General features: G+C 46.5%; 3 protein-coding genes across 7 annotated transcripts in view; 1 reads left to right on the top strand and 2 right to left on the bottom strand.

The window, feature by feature from the left end:
• The window catches only part of CNTN2 (contactin 2), a 34,156-nt gene extending 28,480 nt beyond the window's left edge, over positions 1-5,676 (top strand). The window contains exon 23 of the mRNA XM_040616361.1: positions 352-5,676. Coding sequence (XP_040472295.1) covers positions 352-461 — 110 coding nt within the window. The 3' untranslated portion in view covers positions 462-5,676. The remainder of the gene's footprint in view (positions 1-351) is intronic.
• RBBP5 (RB binding protein 5, histone lysine methyltransferase complex subunit) overlaps positions 1-19,770 on the bottom strand; it is a 42,835-nt gene that overhangs the window by 13,016 nt on the left and 10,049 nt on the right. For 2 of the 5 annotated variants that reach the window (XM_040616364.1, XM_040616366.1), the window contains exon 14: positions 17,967-19,767. The exons of 1 other annotated variant lie outside the window; for it this stretch is intronic. In XM_040616364.1, the coding sequence (XP_040472298.1) occupies positions 19,742-19,767 (26 nt within the window). In that variant the 3' untranslated portion in view covers positions 17,967-19,741. Of the gene's footprint in view, positions 1-17,966 lie in introns of those variants that run through there. 2 more of the 5 variants (XM_040616363.1, XM_040616365.1) reach the window with 1 other exon arrangement.
• TMEM81 (transmembrane protein 81) lies at positions 14,667-17,878 on the bottom strand. The gene has a single exon (XM_040616368.1). It carries the CDS (start codon positions 16,460-16,462, stop codon positions 15,677-15,679), a length of 786 nt encoding a protein of 261 aa, XP_040472302.1. The 5' UTR covers positions 16,463-17,878; the 3' UTR covers positions 14,667-15,676.

The raw sequence follows: 19,770 nt of genomic DNA, 5'->3' as shown, positions 1-19,770 counted from the left end.
GGGCAACCTTTCAGCCCACTCTGAACCCACCTTGACTACTTGCAGCTCAAGTCCTCGAGGCCCCACGCCAGCCCAACTTACATTCACTAAGGGCGAAATCCTGACTCCGTGGGGCCCCGACCCCAACTCCAGCAGGTTCCCTTGATTCGGGGGGTAAGTACACAGCGCCCACCTCCAAATTCTTGTTTCAAGCACAAGTGTTCCCGGGAGGTCCACCAGCGACAATCACAACACGAGCACATAGAAACCTCAAAACTAACACGTTGCCGACCTCCCCAGCTCTTCGCTCAAGACATCCAGTTGTGTCTGTGCAACAGGACGGTTGCTCCTTCCCTGTTCCCTTTCTTTCAGGGACAAGTATGATGGTGGAAGACTCCGTGACGAGACCAGTGCCACATGCCATCGTTATTACAACTAACTCTCTACTAATGGTGGCCTTGATCAGCTACCTGGAGCTCTGACGATGGCCAGCGCAGCAGAGGACTCCCGGACACCTTCCTCCCAAGCCACTGGGGAACTCCTTAACATCTGGCTGCTGCAACTTCCAGTTTATACCACAGCAGCACTACAGAGAAAGGATTTGACAACGTTGTTGGAAGGGAGGAAGAAAGCAGCAGCTGTTTTGGTTTGTTTTGGAAGAATATAAGCTTTCATACAAGACATGGGTCTTTAACCGATTAAATTTTTTTTAAAGAAAGGAGTAAAACAAAGAAGAATTCTACGTGAATTCTGACAGCCAACTGCCCAACACACTGTATCCAGTAGGTTTTCTGCCTTATGAAGCCATGTACTAAAATAACCAGACTGCTAAATTTGACCTTTTTTTTTTTTTAATATGTACAGTGAATTTTGGGGGGGTAAGGGGAGGATGGGGACTGAGGATTTGACAGCGATCAGCATGTTCCATACCAATCCCAGTCACAGCCATCTCTAATGACTTATGGGACAGGATTATTTTTTTCTCCCTCCCCTCCCCCAATATGAGCCAAATTCTGCAGCAACCAGCCCAAGGAGATAAAGCCACAAGAGAGACTGATCTCTGCCCCATCCTGAAGATCAGATGTGAACAGAATTTAGATTGTGAAAAGCTTTTTTTACAACACTGGTGTTAACTTGCAACCCCAGCCTATTGTCTGTATCAACTGTTACACTGTGAGGTGCAACGTTCAATGTTATCCATATCCCACATGCTTTTGGGGTGTTTTTGTTATACTGTTTGCTTCTTTCCTTTTTGTTTGGGGGAGGAAAAGGGGTAAGCAAAAAGGAGATACTTTTCTAGCATCTGCTAATTCAAAGAGGTGGTTCTGCTTAATAACAGAAATGTCAACATACCCAATTTCCATAGAGAGGGTCTTAAAGGAGGAAGAAAAAGGAATATGACATAATTTAAACAAGAACTGGAGGCTGAAGGAAGCCGTCACTGGGGCAACAAGGAAAATCTGGACTCAGTCAGATTCACCTCCCCACACAAACAGTTCTGAACAGCCAACACGCCAGTCTCCCCTCGGGATGCCCGTCAGTCAGGCTGGTTTTCAGGCCCAAGGCTGACCCAGCTGATGGAAATGGGAGGGCTGATACCCCAAAGAAGTACAGGGATGCCGAGGTGCACCATTAACTAAAACGGTTGGGGACGTTGCGTATTAAAACCTCTCTGTCTCCCAGTAAAGCAACTGACCAAAGCTAACGTGCAGCTGATTTCTGTCGCTTGCCGGTCAGATCCCAAGCATGCTTGTAGGGACCTTTACCTGCCTGGACCTTCCTCCTTCCCAGAGGACAATACTGCTGGCCTGAGCAACCTCAGTTCCAGAATTACCCGAGAAAGGGCTACACTTGCAGGACCGTGCAATGGCAAGGTGCTCGCATGCGGTTTCTATACTAGATGCCAATTCCTTGCCCTCGCTAATCATTTTAAAACTACCGTGTCCTAAGCCTTAGCGAGCTTTGGAGAGATTACATGCATAAATCCCTGGCTTCCTGGAGTTATGCCTATTGTATATATCCATAGTATCCCATCACATGCTTTTTAGTATTTGGGCTACCCTAGAAGCAAGAAGGTAAATATACCGGTAGGTTCACACGGCGTGATGCAAACAGCAAGGCTCTGGGCTGAGGAAGAAGGGCTCCTCTGTGTTTAGTAAACCAGAGAAATAAGAAATAGGCAAAGAAAAATAAACTTAATGAAAGAGTCCAAACATTTAGAGCATGGCTGAAGCAAAAGGAAAGGGTACCTCGCTGTTTCCCTTATAAATAACACCTGGGATAAAGTGGAAGAAGGAAGACGACAGCTCCCGGTGACACATGGCAGAGTGAGGCAGGGAGCCATTCCCCCCGGAGCCTCCTCCAGGTCCCTCTGCTGCTCTCCATGAATCACCCCCTCGGTCCCTCCAGCAGGCTGAAACACTTCTTTCAGAAGGGCAACAGCTAAATATAAATGATATTTTTGTACGATTTATGTTCATGAAGATTTTAAAATGTTTTCGTTGATGTCTGTAGAGCTTTGTTTGGCAAAATCTTTTATGTTGTTAATTTGGCATTTTTGTTCTCACCTCCATCTTGCTGGGCCTTCAACCTTTCTCCCACAAAAGATGGGATGAACAGAAAATTAGGGGTGCAGTGTTAGCTCAAAAGCAAAGGAAATTAGGGCTTGGGCAACAGTTAACCTGACTGATATGCAGAACTAGCCATAACGACAGTATTTAGGAGGCATAACCTAACGGGACCTATGGAGCTCAGAGCTCTGCTGGATGATGCCCAGTGCAGCCCTGGGGCCTGATTCAGGAGAGAAGCAAATAAAAGCAGCAAGGTTAAATGACGTGCCCAAAGAGCCTTCACCGACTGGAGATGCAGATGCTGGGGGGACCCCAGGTCTGACCCTGTTGAGTAGCCAGCACTCTGCAGGTTGGGACGGAATAGAAATCTCTCGTACTTGAAGGCTGCCGCACTCCTTGGGAGGAATCACTGAGCGGGAGGGAGCTGCTTCGGTGCCCAGCCTGGCCACCGTCCCGAGGTTCACGCCGGTTTCAGGCACAGGCTCCGTGTTCACCCCATCGTGTGCCCCCAGCCCAGGGCAGCCGATGCGCCTGCTCTCCCCAGGGGCTGCTACACCTGCAGGCCCAGGGACACTGCTAATTCCCTTCAAGAGCTGCACATCTCCAGGGCCAAAGAACGTGCTTGGGTGGACAACATGTTGGATGAACTCTCACAAGCAAGGAAAGCGAAGCAAGGCACTCCTGCGAAACCCGAGGGCTGAGGTTCAGCATCAGTCTGGGTCTGACCACGCAGGCTACGCAACAGCTCTTGCAAAAACTTGGGTCTCAACAGATGCTTCCAAATGTGTCTGGCAACACTTGTGGCTCTGTCCGTTTTATTGAATTTTACAGTGTTGGAAAGCAAGACGCTTTACAGCATGGTGGAAACGGTATCTAAATGCTGCAGTGACGCTGTTTTTGAAATAGCAGCCACCTGCACCGTTTCCCTGGGAAGGTTAATACATTTTCCATACATTTCTTTGTTTAAACTAGATCACAGGCATATTTTATACAAGAAATGAAAACCAACATGAGTTGGATTTCAGATGTTCCAGTTTGCACTGCTCTGCATTGCAAATGGGCTGAATATATTCTAATCTGTAAAACTGACGGGACAGTGTTTTCTAAAGCCTTCAAACAACAAGCAGATCCCCTTGAAAGTTAAATGTCTTCAATGTGAATTCAAGCTACGTCTCTTGTTTGAGAAGGCAAAACATCAGTACATACGGCTTCATCAGTATGTGTTTTAGACCAAAACACTGCTGAGCTTTTGCAACATTTTAAGGATTACACATAGAAGCAAAGAGGTATGACCTAGTGATAACCACAATGGCCTTACAACCGCTTGCTGTAATCCCAGCTCCGACACTGACTCCATCTACAGCTCCAAGCAATTATTTCACCACTTGCTGCCTCAGTTTCCCTTCCTGAGAAGCGAGGCACAAGCAGGTCATAGTGTATTTGCAAGTTCTGTGCAGTTTGGAAGTACCCGTGTGTTCACACTGCTGTCACAGGTGGGACTGCAGCTCACGCAGGGTTTCAGAGCTGACTTAAACTACTCAGCTCGGGCACCAAGAGCAGCGTAACCGCAGGAGCACAGGCTTCAGCAAGGCGATCAGTCACTGTCCGAGTCCTTGGTGGCAAACCTGTCCTTGTACCTGTGCTGCCTCCGTCACCTAGTCCTCACCCAATGTGGCCAGCCACGGCTCCGCTGACATCAATGTTTCCTGAGCATTAGCATGCAGAAACTCTGAAAGATGCACATGGTAAACAGGCAGTCTCTCTCCCACGGATTATTTTTTTTTGAGATTTTAGGGAGGTTTGTTGATACTCCAAAGCCACGGAGCAGGAAAGATAGAAACACATTATGAAACACTGCAGGTTAGTACAGGGAAGCACCCTGGGTGAAGGACAGGGCACGTTGGGGATGGAAAAGGTCTTCCACTTGCAACACTGGCAGATGAGAAAGTTCAAGTTCAGGGCCAGATGGTTACAGGCTAAACTTCAGCTGAGACAGCTCAGCATTTGTACACAGACACAAGGCAAGTTAAGGCAAAGACTGCCTTGCCTTAGGCAGTCCGTTCTGCCATTTAATTTACCAGAGCCTTAGGTAACCCACGGAAAAGGATTCACTCGTGCAAACGCAGCATTTGTACCCACGTCAAACTTTATCCAGGCTATAAAAAGAACCTGCATGTAAAGCCTAGCCAGAGCCACCAACAGACAAAAAAGATGTGGAAGGCGGCTACCGTAAAGCCAGTTAGAGCTTCCTAAAATGCAGCACAGGGGTTAAAAGGAAAGGTGTTCAGAGCCAGGGGAGAAAACTTCAACATCTTAACAGAGTTTACTGGCTTTACATTACTGCATTAAGTTACAAATCAATTTCCTGTCTTACTAACAACCCCCTGAATTTAACTGCACTGAGCATTTGCCTTAGAGATTAACTTACAAGGAGGAGTTAAGTGCTGTGGGGTTTGTTCTCAGCACTGTAATGGCTTGCTAAGGAAAGTCATTAATTTCACAGGGTCTGTCTTACTCGTCAGTAGTAAAAACCAACCTGACAAGGGTGCTGTAAGTACAAAACAAGGGTGAAATGCTTTGAGACTACCAAATGAGAGGAGCTTTATTCTGATTTATTTCTATTTAACATGAAATAATCTTCTACCTGATACTATTAAACTTGCAGACTGAAGATTGTGCTTCTGGTTTTAGGTTGTCTGGGCTAAATTCAGCACTCAGCTATATGAGTTTGAACGAGGAAGAGCTCACCCTTGCAACAGGACGGACAAAGTGTTGTACCCTGAATGGGAGACACTGATGTCTCTGCCCAGGGAATCAGCTGGATAACGCAGGCATCACATTCAGCTCATGCCGGGGGGGGGGCGGGGGGGGGGTATGTTTCTAAATCCCATCTGCTCTAAACCTGCAAAGCTATCCCCCATCCACAGAAATACTCTACTGTGGATATTTTAATCCAGCTTTACTACACACAAACAGGGCAGCTTTCTTCTCAGTAACTTTGTTGTATGCTATTTTTTTAAGAAAACCAAATGGCAAACATTGTAAGCATACTGTACTTACTGTAATTACGGTTATTTATTGGCTACAGTAGCACGCAGTTCATTAATAAAGATCTTCAGAGACTTTAGACAGCTACTAGGGTCTGGAGTACTTCTGTCCAACTTTCAATGCAATTAGTACCTTCCTTGCCCAAGAGTCCCCCGGCACAGGACTGTATTTTTCCTGACTGCCAACTGCACATACCAATAAAAACAAAGGAGCCCAGTGAGACCTGATCCACACGGAGAAGTCAATTAAGATATAGTAAACTCAAATTCTATCCCATGACAGTGTTAACTAAACAAAAGAGGAGAGGCTGTCCATGGAGCAAGGAATTGCGAGTGTTGGGTGTCTGGTTCGAGATTTTAATGTAATAACATCTCTGGCTGCTATTCTAAAGGCTAGGAAACTCAAAGTAAAAAATTTAATGCACCTTATTAGCAGAAAGGGTAACTGACTGTTGGAATAGCTTGCCAAAAAGCCTGGTCATCAATAACAGCCTTTAAACCAAGTCTGGAAGTCTTCCAGGAAAGATATCCACTAGATCAGCCGCAAGCTGGCTTGCAAAGGTTCACTTACATTATAGAAAATAATTTCCTTCATTGCAGGAAGCCCTGCATGCAATCACCTCATCTATGTTCTGTCAGATTAATTCATCACAGTAATTCCTTCTGACCTAAAAAAAAAATAAAAATCTACCGGCTTCCTTCTACCCTTGGGAAGGATTGTCGAGAGACCAGCTAAAGCAGTAAGTGGAATGGGCCCGAGGGTTCCCCCGGGCGTTAAGCTGAGCACGGTGTCCCTGCCATGGCAGGGGGTTGGAAGCAGATGATCCTGAAGGTCCCTTCCAACCCAAACCACCCCATGATTAAGCCAGGCGCAGCCGTGCCGGAGGGCGGACAGACAAGAAATGGGGCTCACCACCAGTGGGGTCATGGGGAGCCTCAGCCAAACCCCTTCCCTCAGCCCATCCTGGATCCACGCACTGGCGTGCAGTCCCTAAAAGGAACACCATGCCCAGGGGGAGCACAGGGGGGGCTTAGGCACTGGCTGCAGCAAGATGTGCTCCCGAGGCTCCCTCTGCGCCCCTAAGGATGGAGAGGAGCTACAGCCACCCACAGCCTGAGATGACAAGCAGGTCTGGGTGCCCCCTACCACTGCCCAGCCCCTGGCCTCCGGGTGCCGATGGCAAAGCAAACCCAACAAAGGGTGCAAAGAGGCTGGGCTCAGCTGTGCTCGGACCCCCGGCAGGCTCCTGCCCCTCTGCCCCGTGCCCTGCCGAGCTGCAGGAGAGGCTGCTCATCACCGGTGCTGTAATTAGCTCAGGGACTGATGCTGCAAAGGGGCTTTGTAAAGGTGAGGGCAGCATCATTAAAGAGACCAGCGGGGAGCAGCCAAGACTGAGATGAATCCCTCCCCAGCTCATCCCCTGCCAGGGCACTCCTGCTTTCTCAAGAGCCTTCATTAAACGCCGCCACGCATGATACAGATCAAGGAGACAAATGTAGCGTCACCAACAGACAGGCAGGTCCTACTGGAAATGCAAGCACAGCCCCACGGAGCGAGCACGCCAGCAAGCCATGCTGCACGGACGTGGGATGAAGGATGCTGGGAGGCATCACACGTGCCTGCCAGTCCCAGAGCGCCAGCACCAGCTGACCACCGTAACCTCACCAGAGCTCAGCTGCATTTAAAAACAAAAAACAGTTGATCCAGGAGCATCTGTGTGTTTCCAGCCAAGGCTCTTACGCAGGTTTCAAGCATTAAGGCTGTAGGCACTGTGAGTCCAGTCCTTGCTGCGGTATTTTGGCAGGCCTGGTCCCAAAAGAGGTACTTTTCTACACATAAATATAAACGGAAAATAGCTAACTTTCTGTGAAACCTAAAGCATTTCCACATAAGGTTCAAATTTACTTTATTACATTAAAGTCACAAAAAAAAGGCAGTTCAAGCAAATCTCTTGAACTCGGTATCAAAACACTTCAAGAATTAAAAAGGAACGTACCCCAGAGCTAAAGGTTTGTGTCTCACCTGAGAAAACAGCCTCCTCTTTCCTTCCCCACAGGTATTTTAAAGAATTTCTTGTTTCTAAAGGTTTTAGGTTGTTGGGTCTCTGCTGCCTACACAGCACCACAGCTCGCTGGGTCCCCTGCCTGGACACTCGCAGAGAGGTTTCGTTAATCACTTTCTATACAAAATATACTGTCACTTTACTTGCCAATACCAAAAGGGCGAGCAAAGGACTTTCACGGATGCAGCCCTCCTCCCACAGAACAGAAGTAGGAAGACAAATCAAAGTAGATCTTCCTTGGAAATGAAAAAGCATCAGGAAGAAACAGGCAGTTTCCACAAAGAGCACACAAGTTTAGACAAACAAGCCCAATATTGGTGACGGGGGTAATGAAAGATTCCTCTGCCCCACGAAGATAAACAGCAGCAGCTTTTTTTAAATGTAAAGGATGCAGAAAAAGCAAGGGATGGAGGACGGATGCTGGCTGGAATGAACTCAGCTTGGGGCAGGCAGGCAGAGAGAAGTCAGAGCAGGTTTGTAGCATCAGCAGAGCCTGCTTTGTTCCTGGGAAGCCGATAAAGAGAGCTCCAAGAAAGAAGAACTGCTTGAAAATGATCTTTCTTCTCTCCTTTTGGGACCACATTGAGGTACAAGTAAATTACTACTGTGAGTTAATCTTTAAAGCCAACATCTTTAAAGCTAACATATGTAAAAGATGGGTCTTACCACTCTGAAGATGCTTCATACTCCGCATTCTAAAAAAACTCCTACTCAGAAAATAAGCAGTTGATCTTCCTACCTCTGTGGAAACAGGGTGCAAACCAAACCAATGGTTATATTGTCAGGAACACCGAGGAACAGCATCCTAAATGCTTTGTGCAAATCTATGCTACAGTTGGTTTTGTTTAATAATGTCCTCCTGTTATTTGCTTCTATCCTATGATTTTGGGGGGTTAATACCTACCATGAAAGCCAGATTTTCAAAAGAGCCCAGCATGCAATGCTTGAAACCCCCTAAAACCTTATTTTACTGCCTAAGATCTTGTCCCTTATTGGCACTCAGTAGATATTCAATAATATTGATTTATTGACCCCCACCGAAGCCAAAGACACAACTTTTGCTAAAGAAGAAGAAACTTCAATACAGCCAAAGCAAAGGGCGGAGTTATTTTATATGCCGCTAAGTAATTTTGGTCTAAAGCTTCTGCTTAAATTAAATCATGGCATCACATTAGCTATGACCAGCACTAAGCACAAAAATCCCTTATTATGGTGTACACCTGACTCAGCACACACTCATTTAGAGTTAACTAAAACATTCCTGCTTTGGATTAGCGCTGCAATAGTGAATTTGCTTTTCTATACCCAGCTGAAGATGACGCATGAACTAAACCCACAGTACTCGGCGTGCTTCAGCAAAACACACTGTTTTTTCTGCGAGTTCCACACCTCTAAGCCAGCATCACCAGAGACAGGCAACAAATGAATATATTTATGCAGTATACTGTAGCAGAAATGACAGCCAAAAAGCTGCAGTTTCCTTGAAAAAAAACAAAACGGAGGGAAGAACAAAGGCAAAACATCAATAGCTACTCAGTGTATCTGTGCTGGGAGAAAGCCAGCAAAAGGGAAGGGGAGAGTGAACTCTGAATTTCCCTGGTTTTCGAAAGGATCGTTCTGTGGACTCAGGAAACGTTCCAAAGTAGTTCCTCGCAGAGTGTGGAAGAGATCTGATGCCGTCCTTGGGAAGGGATGTGTTAGTAGTTATGTAGTCACACGCATTTCTTAGCCATAAACAAAGTATTTCCCTCTTTACCTCCTGAAAACCTCGGTGGGAGGTAGGCAAACGCCTGTCTTGCCATCAGCGTGCGCAGGACCGACGGGGGCTGCACTGCTGGTGCATCCACAGCACCACGTTCACCGCTGTTTCGTACAATGCTCTGAAATGCCTGACTAGGAAAGATGTTTTAACAAAACTAAAGGTCATTTAAAAAAATATAAAAAAAATCACCGCATTTCTAGTTATTTATCTGGTGTGAGGCTTAGGGAAATGCCTGTAGTAAGCAATATACTGGGTAAATGAGCCGAAGGAAGAGGAAAAACAGCACGTAAGAAGCAGCAAGGAGTGGGAACTGGGGAAACAAGGAGCCAAGAGCCCAAGAGCTGCACTGTTCCATATATCCCACTGTTCCATATATCCCACTGTTCCATATATCCCGGCAGATTGCTGAGCTGCTGCAGGCAACTGCAGGAACAAGTTAAAGAATTAACAGAGATCAACGTGCAGATGATGGAAGAGTCAGACGGACCCATCTTGGTGCAAAAGAAGCTTATGGGGGTTGTTTTCCTCTTCGCTGCCACTCAAGTTCCAGCAGTTAGGGCAATCTAGTTACTCCATTTAGATAAGCTTCAGTAGCTCACAGCAATTTAAACAGCTGCCTGTGCCTCAGCATTCTGTCACTACCTCCTTCTTCCCAAGTGCTAATGCCATTAGCAAATTGACTTCCTCCCTCACACAATCTGTCTGGCTTTAGCATGTACAATACTAATTGCTTCCTAATACTCGGGACCATCAGCAGGCAGAAGTGTGGTACCACAAAAACACCTCCAGCTGGGAGGTGGCAGCACACAGGGGTTGCGTGTGGTCCCTGCCATCCTCCCCCCTCCAGGTGAGGCACAGGGACCCACCAGGCACAGGAAGAAGTTTAGGCACCATATTTCCAATCCAGAGCAGAAAGAGACACCTTTTTTTTCCTGCAATTCACCCAGTTGTGCTAGGAAGACCAGGGACAGTGACTAAAACCCCATGCGTGTTAGAGGAAGAGACAGAAGGAAACTTAGAGGTGGAGAGAGCATGCTGTTTTGAAGGGTCCCTGCTGCTTTCACTGACCTCCCTGTACCTCCAACCTCCCCTACTCCCTTTTGGTGACCTTTCTTTCAGCTCAGACTGCTCTCCCTTCCTTTCCTTCCATCCCTTAGCAGACCTACTAATGGAAATGTCAGCCAACACTTTAGATTATTGCAAAACCCCAAAAGCATACAAGTGCCATTTTTAAACAGCAACTACGCCAATAAAGATCCAGTCCCATCCTTTCTGATTTCTGGAGTCACACTGTCCATCACAGCCCTCGATCTTAAAATAAGCATTAAAAAAAATAAATTAATTTTCCTGCTCTGGACACCTGGCTCCCCTTGGAAAAAAAAAAAAAAAAAAAAGGAGGGCACAATAAAAAGATGAAGGATCCTTTTGGCTCCCACTCTGACCTCCTCAGCTAAGCAGTGAGAAAACGGATTGCCTGGACCTTTCATGTAATCTTTCTACATTTCTAAAACACAGCTGCCCACGGGATGCAAGCCCCTGCATTTACATGACAAAGAGCAGAGAGGCTCTTCCAGATGGGACAGCTTCTCTTTGTGGATGTTAACCATTAGCTCCCAAACCAAGCACATCTGCTCCAGCTATTCAGAGAGTTCTTCAGCACAGAGGGGATCCCAGAGCCTGCCCCAAACATGACCGGAGGAGGTCTTGTCCCACACAGCAGCAGCAACACACAGCTTCCCCTCTCCTGCGATGCCCACCTCATTTACAAAGCTCACCTGCCCATTTCTTCACGTTCAGCAGGCAAAAAGAGCTCTGTAAATCAGGTGCGGGGAAAAAGCCTACTTCTCATTAGCTGTTTGTATTTTTGTTTGTATGTTTTAAAAAGGATGGCTGCACGTTGCGCGGGCTGGGATGTACGCTACAGGCATCTGCCACAAAGACACTGGTGGACAGGAGAGATGTGGACCAGCTTAAAACAGGCAGGCGGGCTGGCAGCAGGCTCCAGAGGAGGCTGAGACACAGGCGCACATCGCGTGGTGCTGCTGCTGCTTCTCACAGGCTGCAGGAAAAGAATTCCCTGGGGGTGAGAAGAGTTTTGCAGGAACAAGTCTAGAGCTCACTGTATGCAGCGTTCACTCACTGTGGTGTTAAACCTGGCCAAAAGGCTGAGTCAGCGTGCTTCACCCTGCTTAGAAGAGGCTCACTGTGGTTTCAGTTGATTAGAAATAGGTTTTAAGATAAAAGGAGCCACCTAATGCAGGGATCAACAATGCAGACAAACAGTAAACCCATGCAAAACATGGAGTTTACTGTAAGTTTTTTCATGCTGATCTTAGAAGCACACTTGAGATACTGAGATGATTTCACCTCCGACCTCTGCAGCAGAATGAGGAAGAGATTAAGAACCCCACCTACGTGGATCTCTTTCCTCAGGTTGGGGAGATACTGCCGAGTCTCTGAGCAGTCAGTTCTGTAGCAGAGCTACCACCTTCCGGGACTGGGGAGCTCTTTGGCAAGGTGAAGAAATTCTGCATTAAGAAAATGAGATTAATTGGTATGAATGGACTATCTCGCAATCCAATTCCCTTTTAACTAGGTCGATGGAAAAGGTATCTCCAGAGCCAGCTTACAGGAGGTCCTAGAAATACTCCAGAGCACAGGGGAACAGGTTACACTGGAATTGTATGGACAGAAGCTGCCCACGAGCCTCCCCAAACATCTGATGCTGCAACTCAGACGGGCTTCAGAGCAGGGAACAAGCGATGCCGCAAGGAAGAGAACTGCAGCAAACTGGGTTTAAACCTCTGCGCATGTTCCTAAGGTAAAGCAATGTCTCCTAAAGAGCAGGAACAGCACAGCATGCGAAGCACAAGGTCAGCCAACATCTCTTGGAGCTGGATTTCTCATCAGCTGCATCCACTAAGTTTAGAACAGGCTGATCTGGCTCCTGCCTAGCACTGCTGCTTTGGTTTGGCCATGCAGACCGTAACAAAAATATCACCCTCAGCACGGCAAAGCACGGAGCACAGGACCCTCTCACCCAGCTGGGGAGGGACCTGTGATTCTGTCTGGTTTCTCCTCAGGGCTTTCTTCCATTACTTGCTGCCCCAGGATTGTGACAACAATAACAAATCTAATTCCTCACTTCCCACACCCTGTGCCACAGCAAAAGAACAGCTGAACTACAAGGTAGCTCATCCTATTTTGCCTCCAAATCTTCCAAAAATCTTTTCCTGTCACCTCAGGAAACCTGATTTAACATTCCCTGTTCTCACTGTGTTTCTCTTTCAGGCATTAGCTCTTCTTCATCAAGACAAGTTGAGTTTCAGCAGCTGTTACTGCATCCCTGCAGCCCTCTCCAGTATCTCTGGGACCCTGAAAAGGCCACATCCCAGGCAGGAGCAGGGAAAGCTTCAGGCAAGAGCGAAATCCTGCCGTTGCCTATGGTTGGAGGATGCTTAGAGAGATGACTCATGCTCAGTCAGGGAGGATAGCCCCAAAGATCTCTAACAGCTTGTGGGTGTTTGTTTTTAGGCAGAAAGTGAAAGCAGTGAAGGCAAAGAAGAAAAGCAGGCATTTCTCCATCCCGAGTCGGACAGCAGCCTGGGCTTTACAGACACCAGCACTCAGCCAGGTGAGAATTCAGGGCCTGACGCAGGAGCAGAATCAGCCCATGGCCAGGAAGGTCCCGGCGTGGTCCTTGGTGCCAGCACACCTGCACGGAGCGGACTACGTACGGATCCTTCCCCACCTATGATGAGTTAAGCAACTCCCATTTCTGCAGCGTAAGCGCAGAGGAGTGCAGAAGATTTCAAGAACTCCTGGAAAGCAAATGCAGCCAATACAGAGCAATTTGCAGGGAACAAGAAATACCTCACGGGGTGGGGGCTGGGGGGGGGGGAGCACCAGCAATGCAAACACGACCAGCAGCTCCCTAAGTGCCTTCAGGTTGGGGAAAACAGCTCCCCAGGAGAGAAAGGGCTGCAGCACCGGGATGAACTGCCTGCAGAGTGCGGCAAGCGGGGACAGAGGGAAAGCTGGTGAGAACAAAGCATCAGCACAGGCCACAGACGTGCCCACGTATTGCTGCCAGCTCAAAAACCTTACAATTCCTCACCACGCACGTCATCGTGGGAGCTACGGGAGCCTGCCGCAGGAAAAGGCTGCTGCAGTGTCCAAGCGACCCGGCTGGAGTGTCAGCAAAACCCAGGCGATGCAATGAAAGCCCAGAGGGCAGAGCAGGGGATAACGGGAACAGATGGAGGCTGGCATGCAAAAGGAGCAAGTGGACCCTGAAGAAGCAATGCAAGAACTGGCTGCTAAAGGACACGGCCTTGAGAATCATAGAACGAAGCAGACTGACCACAGATGAGGACAGCCTCGGCGAGCTAAAGGCTGGGAAATACTGGAATAAGGTTCAGAAAAAGCAGCACATGCTCCTATCCAAGGAATAGAAGCAAAGAAAAGCATTGCAGAACCAGAGGGAACAGCCTCGCGAAGACAAAGCCAGCACCGAGCACAGGAGGAACTTCAGTATTGTAGCGCTGAGTCAGAGGAAACCGATGAACGGAAGCAAGAAAATCCTGGGACGACTGGAGCCCTGTTCAGGAACTTCTCACCCACAGGACCAGATCCCAGATGGAAGGACATACAGTCCCTTGCTGTCTCCAACCCTTCTGTGCCTTCCCAGAGGGTTGCCCCAGGCATCAGGAAGGGACAGTGCCTCTTCCTGAAGGCACCTTCTGGCACTGTGGAATGGTTCCCCGCCAGGCTTCCGAGCTTCTGCTGGTTGTTATGCCCGTTAAAGTCTCCCCACAGAAACAGGGAGCTCAGCAGAACTACAACAGGGAATTCAAGCCTGATGACAGGCTTGCTTCCTCACTCAAACACATCTAGACAACCCCAGGGTCCACAGATCACTGTCCTGATATACTTTTATGACCGACCTCACTGTACACGAAGATTTGGCTTGCTACATTTCAGTCTGATTTTTTAGTGTAGGATTCTCTGCAAGTAAGATATTTGCCTCCATATCCAACTCTTTCTATATTGAAGCATATTATTGTTTTTCTGGTAAAGAGAAAAAATAATAGCATGCTTCAACCTTTAACGTCAGAGTCGTAATCATTATTTTCCCCAGAACTGGGTGTGCTATGCATTCCTGTACTTTAGTTCACAGAAAAAAAAAAAAGAAAAAAACCTCCAGACTTAGTAAATATAGTTGTTTACTGTAACATAAGATACAGAAAGTAGAAAGAGAAGGCACTTAATAGGTCCCTCTGTGGATTCTGCTACCAAGGGGGAAACAATACTCCCTACAGAGTTGAGGCATCTTTTATACTTATTAATCACCATGAAAAATAAAAAGATCCACAAGCCCACTGAACTCTTCCCTTCCTCCCCCTTCAAACATTTCAGGAATGAGCTCAGCTCTGAGTCATGATTAAAAACACCCGGTTATGTTCCTAAGCAGCAGTGCTCAAATTGAAGATTTGTTGTGCTACCCAATGCTCCCTGCTTCACTGTTCCACACTACAAAGGAAACAGGGCAAGCTCCAAGCTATCGCCTGAAAATACTTTACAGTTTTCCAGGCTCTAGTGGAAGGAGATAAATCTCTCTAGGGGAAGCAGGCAGCGGTGGTCCGCCCCTCACCCCCACAGTCACTGAGACCGGACCACTTGGATCTGATGGAAAGGACCTCAAAGAACCAGGAAACCTGGTAAGCCCAGCTCAGAAGCATCCTTACTTCTTTGCACCTCTTGCTGGAGAAATATCATCTATCAAACGGCGATTTCTGTCAGCTCACATCACCAGAGTTCTCAGCAAGGCAGAAGAAATTCAAGGAAATGAGACAGGGATAAAGATTGCAAGTTACTAGCTAAATAACGCCCCCCTCCCACCACCCTAGAGGTAAAATAAAGGCCCATTAGAAGAGCACAGCAAGGCGGTTAGCAGCGAGCAGTTTTCTGTGGCTTGGTGTCCTCTAGCTCCTGTCGTGTCTGGATGATTCCAGACCAGCCTTTCACACAACGTGGAGGCAAACCTTTGCCCCATTTGGAGCTACTGTCTGCCCTACTCCATTAAAACTCAAGTTCTAGTCCTGTACTAAGTTACCAGACTCCAAAGCTTAAGAAAATATTTGGTAATAAACTGTGTCAGCCAGAAAAAAGAAAAAAAATTACAAACCTCGCCATGAAATAACGCATCAATACTAATGGAGAGAGAGACAAGAGATTGCATTGAATCTCAGTTCATTACTTTGCAGCTCTCTTTCTCAAAATCTTCCACAAGCAGCAGAGCACCACACTCACCAAGACACCCCCTATCACTCCACTTCCAATTCCCACCAAGCATTCATAAAACAAGTCTCTTTGCCAAAAGGGCTGCCGTTCTTGCACTTCTTCGTGGGTGCCGTTGTTTGTGTTTCCTTCCTCCTCATTTGCTGCTAATTTCTGTTCCCAAGTCAAGGATTTTTGAAAGTTCAGATCCACCAAGTCAGTTCGGATCACTCTGACCCCAAAGTAAACCCTCTTGACAACTTTGAATGTCTTCAGCACCTGCACATCACACCGGTACGTCCCTGCATCAGACTCCCTGACAGGGGAAAACCTGATGACCGAGCCGGGGTTTTTGAAAGGTTTGAACAGTACGTCGTTTGTGGTGACAAGGGCTGGGGCAAGCCTCCACGTATAGCTGTAGGCTTGGCTACCAAAGCCGGCCGCATCCGAGGTCAGGCAGCTGAACTGGAAGGGTTTGCCCACAGGGAGGGTGAAGTGGAGCAAGCCACAAACCCAGCTGGTCAGGCAGCCGGACCTGCGCACCGTACAATTCCTCCTCTCTCCGGCGGGAGTCATCTCGCACATCTCCTCCAGTTTGACGCCCAGTCCACAGGTGACGCTGCAGGATGTGGCGTTGACCACAATTTTCACTACAGCAGACTTCAGCTCTGCCGGGATGGTAACTTCTTCAAAGGAAGCCGACGGTAGACAGAAAGCACAAAGTAATACCCCAAGGACGCGGCTGGTCCCCAGGGTCTCCATATCAGGGTTATCAATCAGGTGTGCTACTTTCTAAAGCCATGCAAATTCAGCAGTCAAAAAACCACAAAAGTAATTCACTGTAAATCTTCAAACTTAGGATTTCTGAAATCCCATCAGCATCATCTTCAAGACCTAATCCATTGGGAAAAATCCTCCAACAAGACAGGCTCGAAGTCCACCACCACTAAAAAAGACGCAACGCAGTAGCCTATCAGTCTGAACGTGAATCGTGAATCCCAGTTCTTGTAACAGGGCAGCCAAATATTTTAATCCACTGCATTCCAGCAACTCGGATATATTTGACAATTTAAAAAAGATTTACTCCTCCCTTCTCTGTAAGATTTTACATACTATTTTGGATGAATTTCCACTGTAAAGTAGTACTGTTCCCACCAAACTACCAAAAAAAAAAAGTAATCACTACTAGAACCTTTAAAATAATGCTGTTGAGCATAAGGAAATCCTAATTCCTTATGCAGCATCTGTACAGTCCTGTCCTATATACACATATCTCAAGACCTAAAGTACACCCCAAGTTACTAAGACCACAAAAACATTTCAACTTCTAGACACTCTGATGGCACTGAAACCGAAGGCAATCTGAACCGACTTTTACCACCGATGATGTCCATCTCTATGCAGGGCCTGCATCTCCACGAGCCCATGTTTCTAGGGAACAGTGCCAGCATCACAATCACAGTCCTGTTGCCTGGGTCAGAATGCGGCCCCAAACCTTCCAAGGAAGAACAAAGAACTCCCCTAAGTCTAAAGCCAAAGCGAGTTCTCCGAGATGAGGACTCAGCCACCAACGCCAAATCAGAGATTTCCACGTTCCACTGATGCATCTGTAAAACACAAACCACTCGTATGCTGCCACTGCAGCAAAATGCTTGGAGACATGTCAGTGTAATCCACGTAGTACTCAAGTGTCCCCAAAGAATAACATGTTACTAAAAAAAGTTCTTAATGAAAAAAATAGTATCAAAAGTTACATATTTTTAACGGAGCAGTCAAACTATGGTCAAGGTAGTTCAATAATCACCATCGCCTTACCAGCAGCTGAAGCAGATTGCAGAAAGGATTTGGATTGCCATGTTCTTTAACAGCTCTGCTAATGAATATCCATCTTTCTCTTCCTAACACTTCTTCACTTATTAAAAGGGAGACTTCTGAAGATCTAGTACATGTATTTTCCAAATTCAGTTTCCCTGGAGGTGCCCTCTATGCCCACCACGCTTTGTGTTCAGCTCCCCTTTCGCACGCCTGTCCCCGAGCGCCCAGGCTGCACCCAGGTATACAGGGCTTTTATTACAACTACAGATTTACTCCCCTCTCTTGAAAAGAGATCATCCACCAAGTGCCACACTAAAAAAAACCCAACCAAACACCACCACACCAACTGCAGTGAAGGCACAATCCGTTTGTGTTTGCACCACAGCTGGATTCCTAAACGTGTCACAACATGATCACGGTTGTATAGAAAAGCCAAGACTTACCCATTGACTTTAGGAAATAAAACATACCTCTTTATTTACAAAGACAAAAACTAACATCACTACTATATACTACCATCAAGCCAGTATCTGACAAATATTGTACAAAACTACAGATACCAAAAAAATAAAATAAGAGATGGAAGAGAATAAACCAAAGACATATACACTGCACAGAGAAGTTTTAACAGAAATGAAGGCTAGAGCCTGTGGCAAATCATACGCTTCAAAACGATCTGGAGAACCATTGCCTGTGCATCTTTTAAAGCTTGTGGGGTCAGCCACACCACGTACGGGTGGATTTGACGTAACAGCGTGTCCCAGGAAAGATGAAAGTCATCCTACAAGCAGAAAGAACAAAGAAAACTAATACTGTAATGCATGGGAATGAATGTCATTAAATGAAGCAGGCCACTGTACCAAAGCCGGAGATGAAAATACCAGTTTTCAAAAACCTTCTGATTTAAAGCGCGTCCTCTCTTCCCATGCTTATCTCTCATGCGAGTACTGCATACTTCCGACTGCTAATTAATAAATCTCTTTATGACTCCTCCTCTTGATTTTTCATGTCTGCAGGATACGTCGAAAATTTAAATACGTAATGATAATCTCAATAATTACATCTGGGGAAAAACTGGAAGTAACTGCACAGGAACTCTAAAAGTCAATCAAGCAAGGGGCATTAGGAATGGAAACTTTCTTTTTACAGGCAGTTGGTCTAGCACAGAGAGGTGTCAGGCTGTAGGTACTGGATAGAGAAAGTGTTTCTTCCCATTCCCACAAAGGGAATATTACAACCATCTTTAAGGTATAAAAGGTTAAAGCATGGCTGGGAATGCGCTGTTAGCATTCATCTTTCTTCCGTTCTTGATCCAGAGGTGGGGGAAAAAAACCCTGAAGAACTCCTCTTTCAGTTCAGAGAAATACCAGCTCTGTTTTTTCTCTAACTGCCAGTACCTCCCAGCTAAGGAGGAAACCAATTGTTTCTGGCAGGGCACCTGACAGGAAGGAGACAGAATAAAACCAGTTTCAAGGACAGAATCGCAGGCTAGAAGAAAGCATATAAACTGAGTATTTTATCTAGAGCTACTTTCACTGATTCCTTCTCCCATAATCAGAGTCATCCTTCACGTCTAAAATATTCACAATATGAAGATTCATTCTTTGCAGACTTCAGAGGGTGTCTTGAATTCTTCACATTAGATCTCTATCCACATGAGATGAAATCAAACCTGGCACATAATCAGCAGCACTGTTTCACTAAGCATGTCAGCATAGAAGACGTCACACCGAGCTAACAGAAAAGCTGATAAAGTAACGCAGCTGGCACAGAAGGACTTACAACTCACCGAAATGAAAATTAACAGCAAAGAAAGGGAAGTTTGCAGGATACACAGTCATATGGCATCAGGAATAAAAATACATACTTTGGGTATTCTTCAACTCAGGAACAACAAAAATATTCAAAAGAAAATGGCTGATAAGCTCTGGGTACCAGCTCACTTTAGAAATAGTTATATATATCAACACAAAGGCAGTCCAGTTAGTCTCTTTGCAAATCGCACGACCTGAGAGTCAGCATCTTACACCGTTCGATGAAGAGGCAGTTAAGGAGAAATGAAGGCCGTTTCCTCTTCCATATTCATTTCTTACAAAAGTCACTCCCTGAATCCATGAACAATCAGTCTGCTGTGTTAGTCAGTTCACTCTGACTGAGCACTTCATCTATTTTCCACATTATGGTGCCAGTATAGGAAAGAATACAGGAAGATAAAGAAGAGTGTCTTCATAACAATTCTGAGATTGCACCACCTG

This window comes from Falco naumanni, chromosome 17 (assembly GCF_017639655.2).
Source record: "Falco naumanni isolate bFalNau1 chromosome 17, bFalNau1.pat, whole genome shotgun sequence".
Classification (NCBI taxonomy): Eukaryota; Metazoa; Chordata; class Aves; order Falconiformes; family Falconidae; genus Falco; species Falco naumanni.
The sequence above is the reverse complement of the archived record's forward strand: the minus strand, read 5'-3'. Positions and strand labels throughout refer to the sequence as shown.

Excerpts from the sequence above, each read along its gene's own strand:
- TMEM81 (XM_040616368.1), bottom strand. The coding sequence starts at position 16,462 with ATGGAGACCCTGGGGACCAGCCGCGTCCTTGGGGTATTACTTTGTGCT.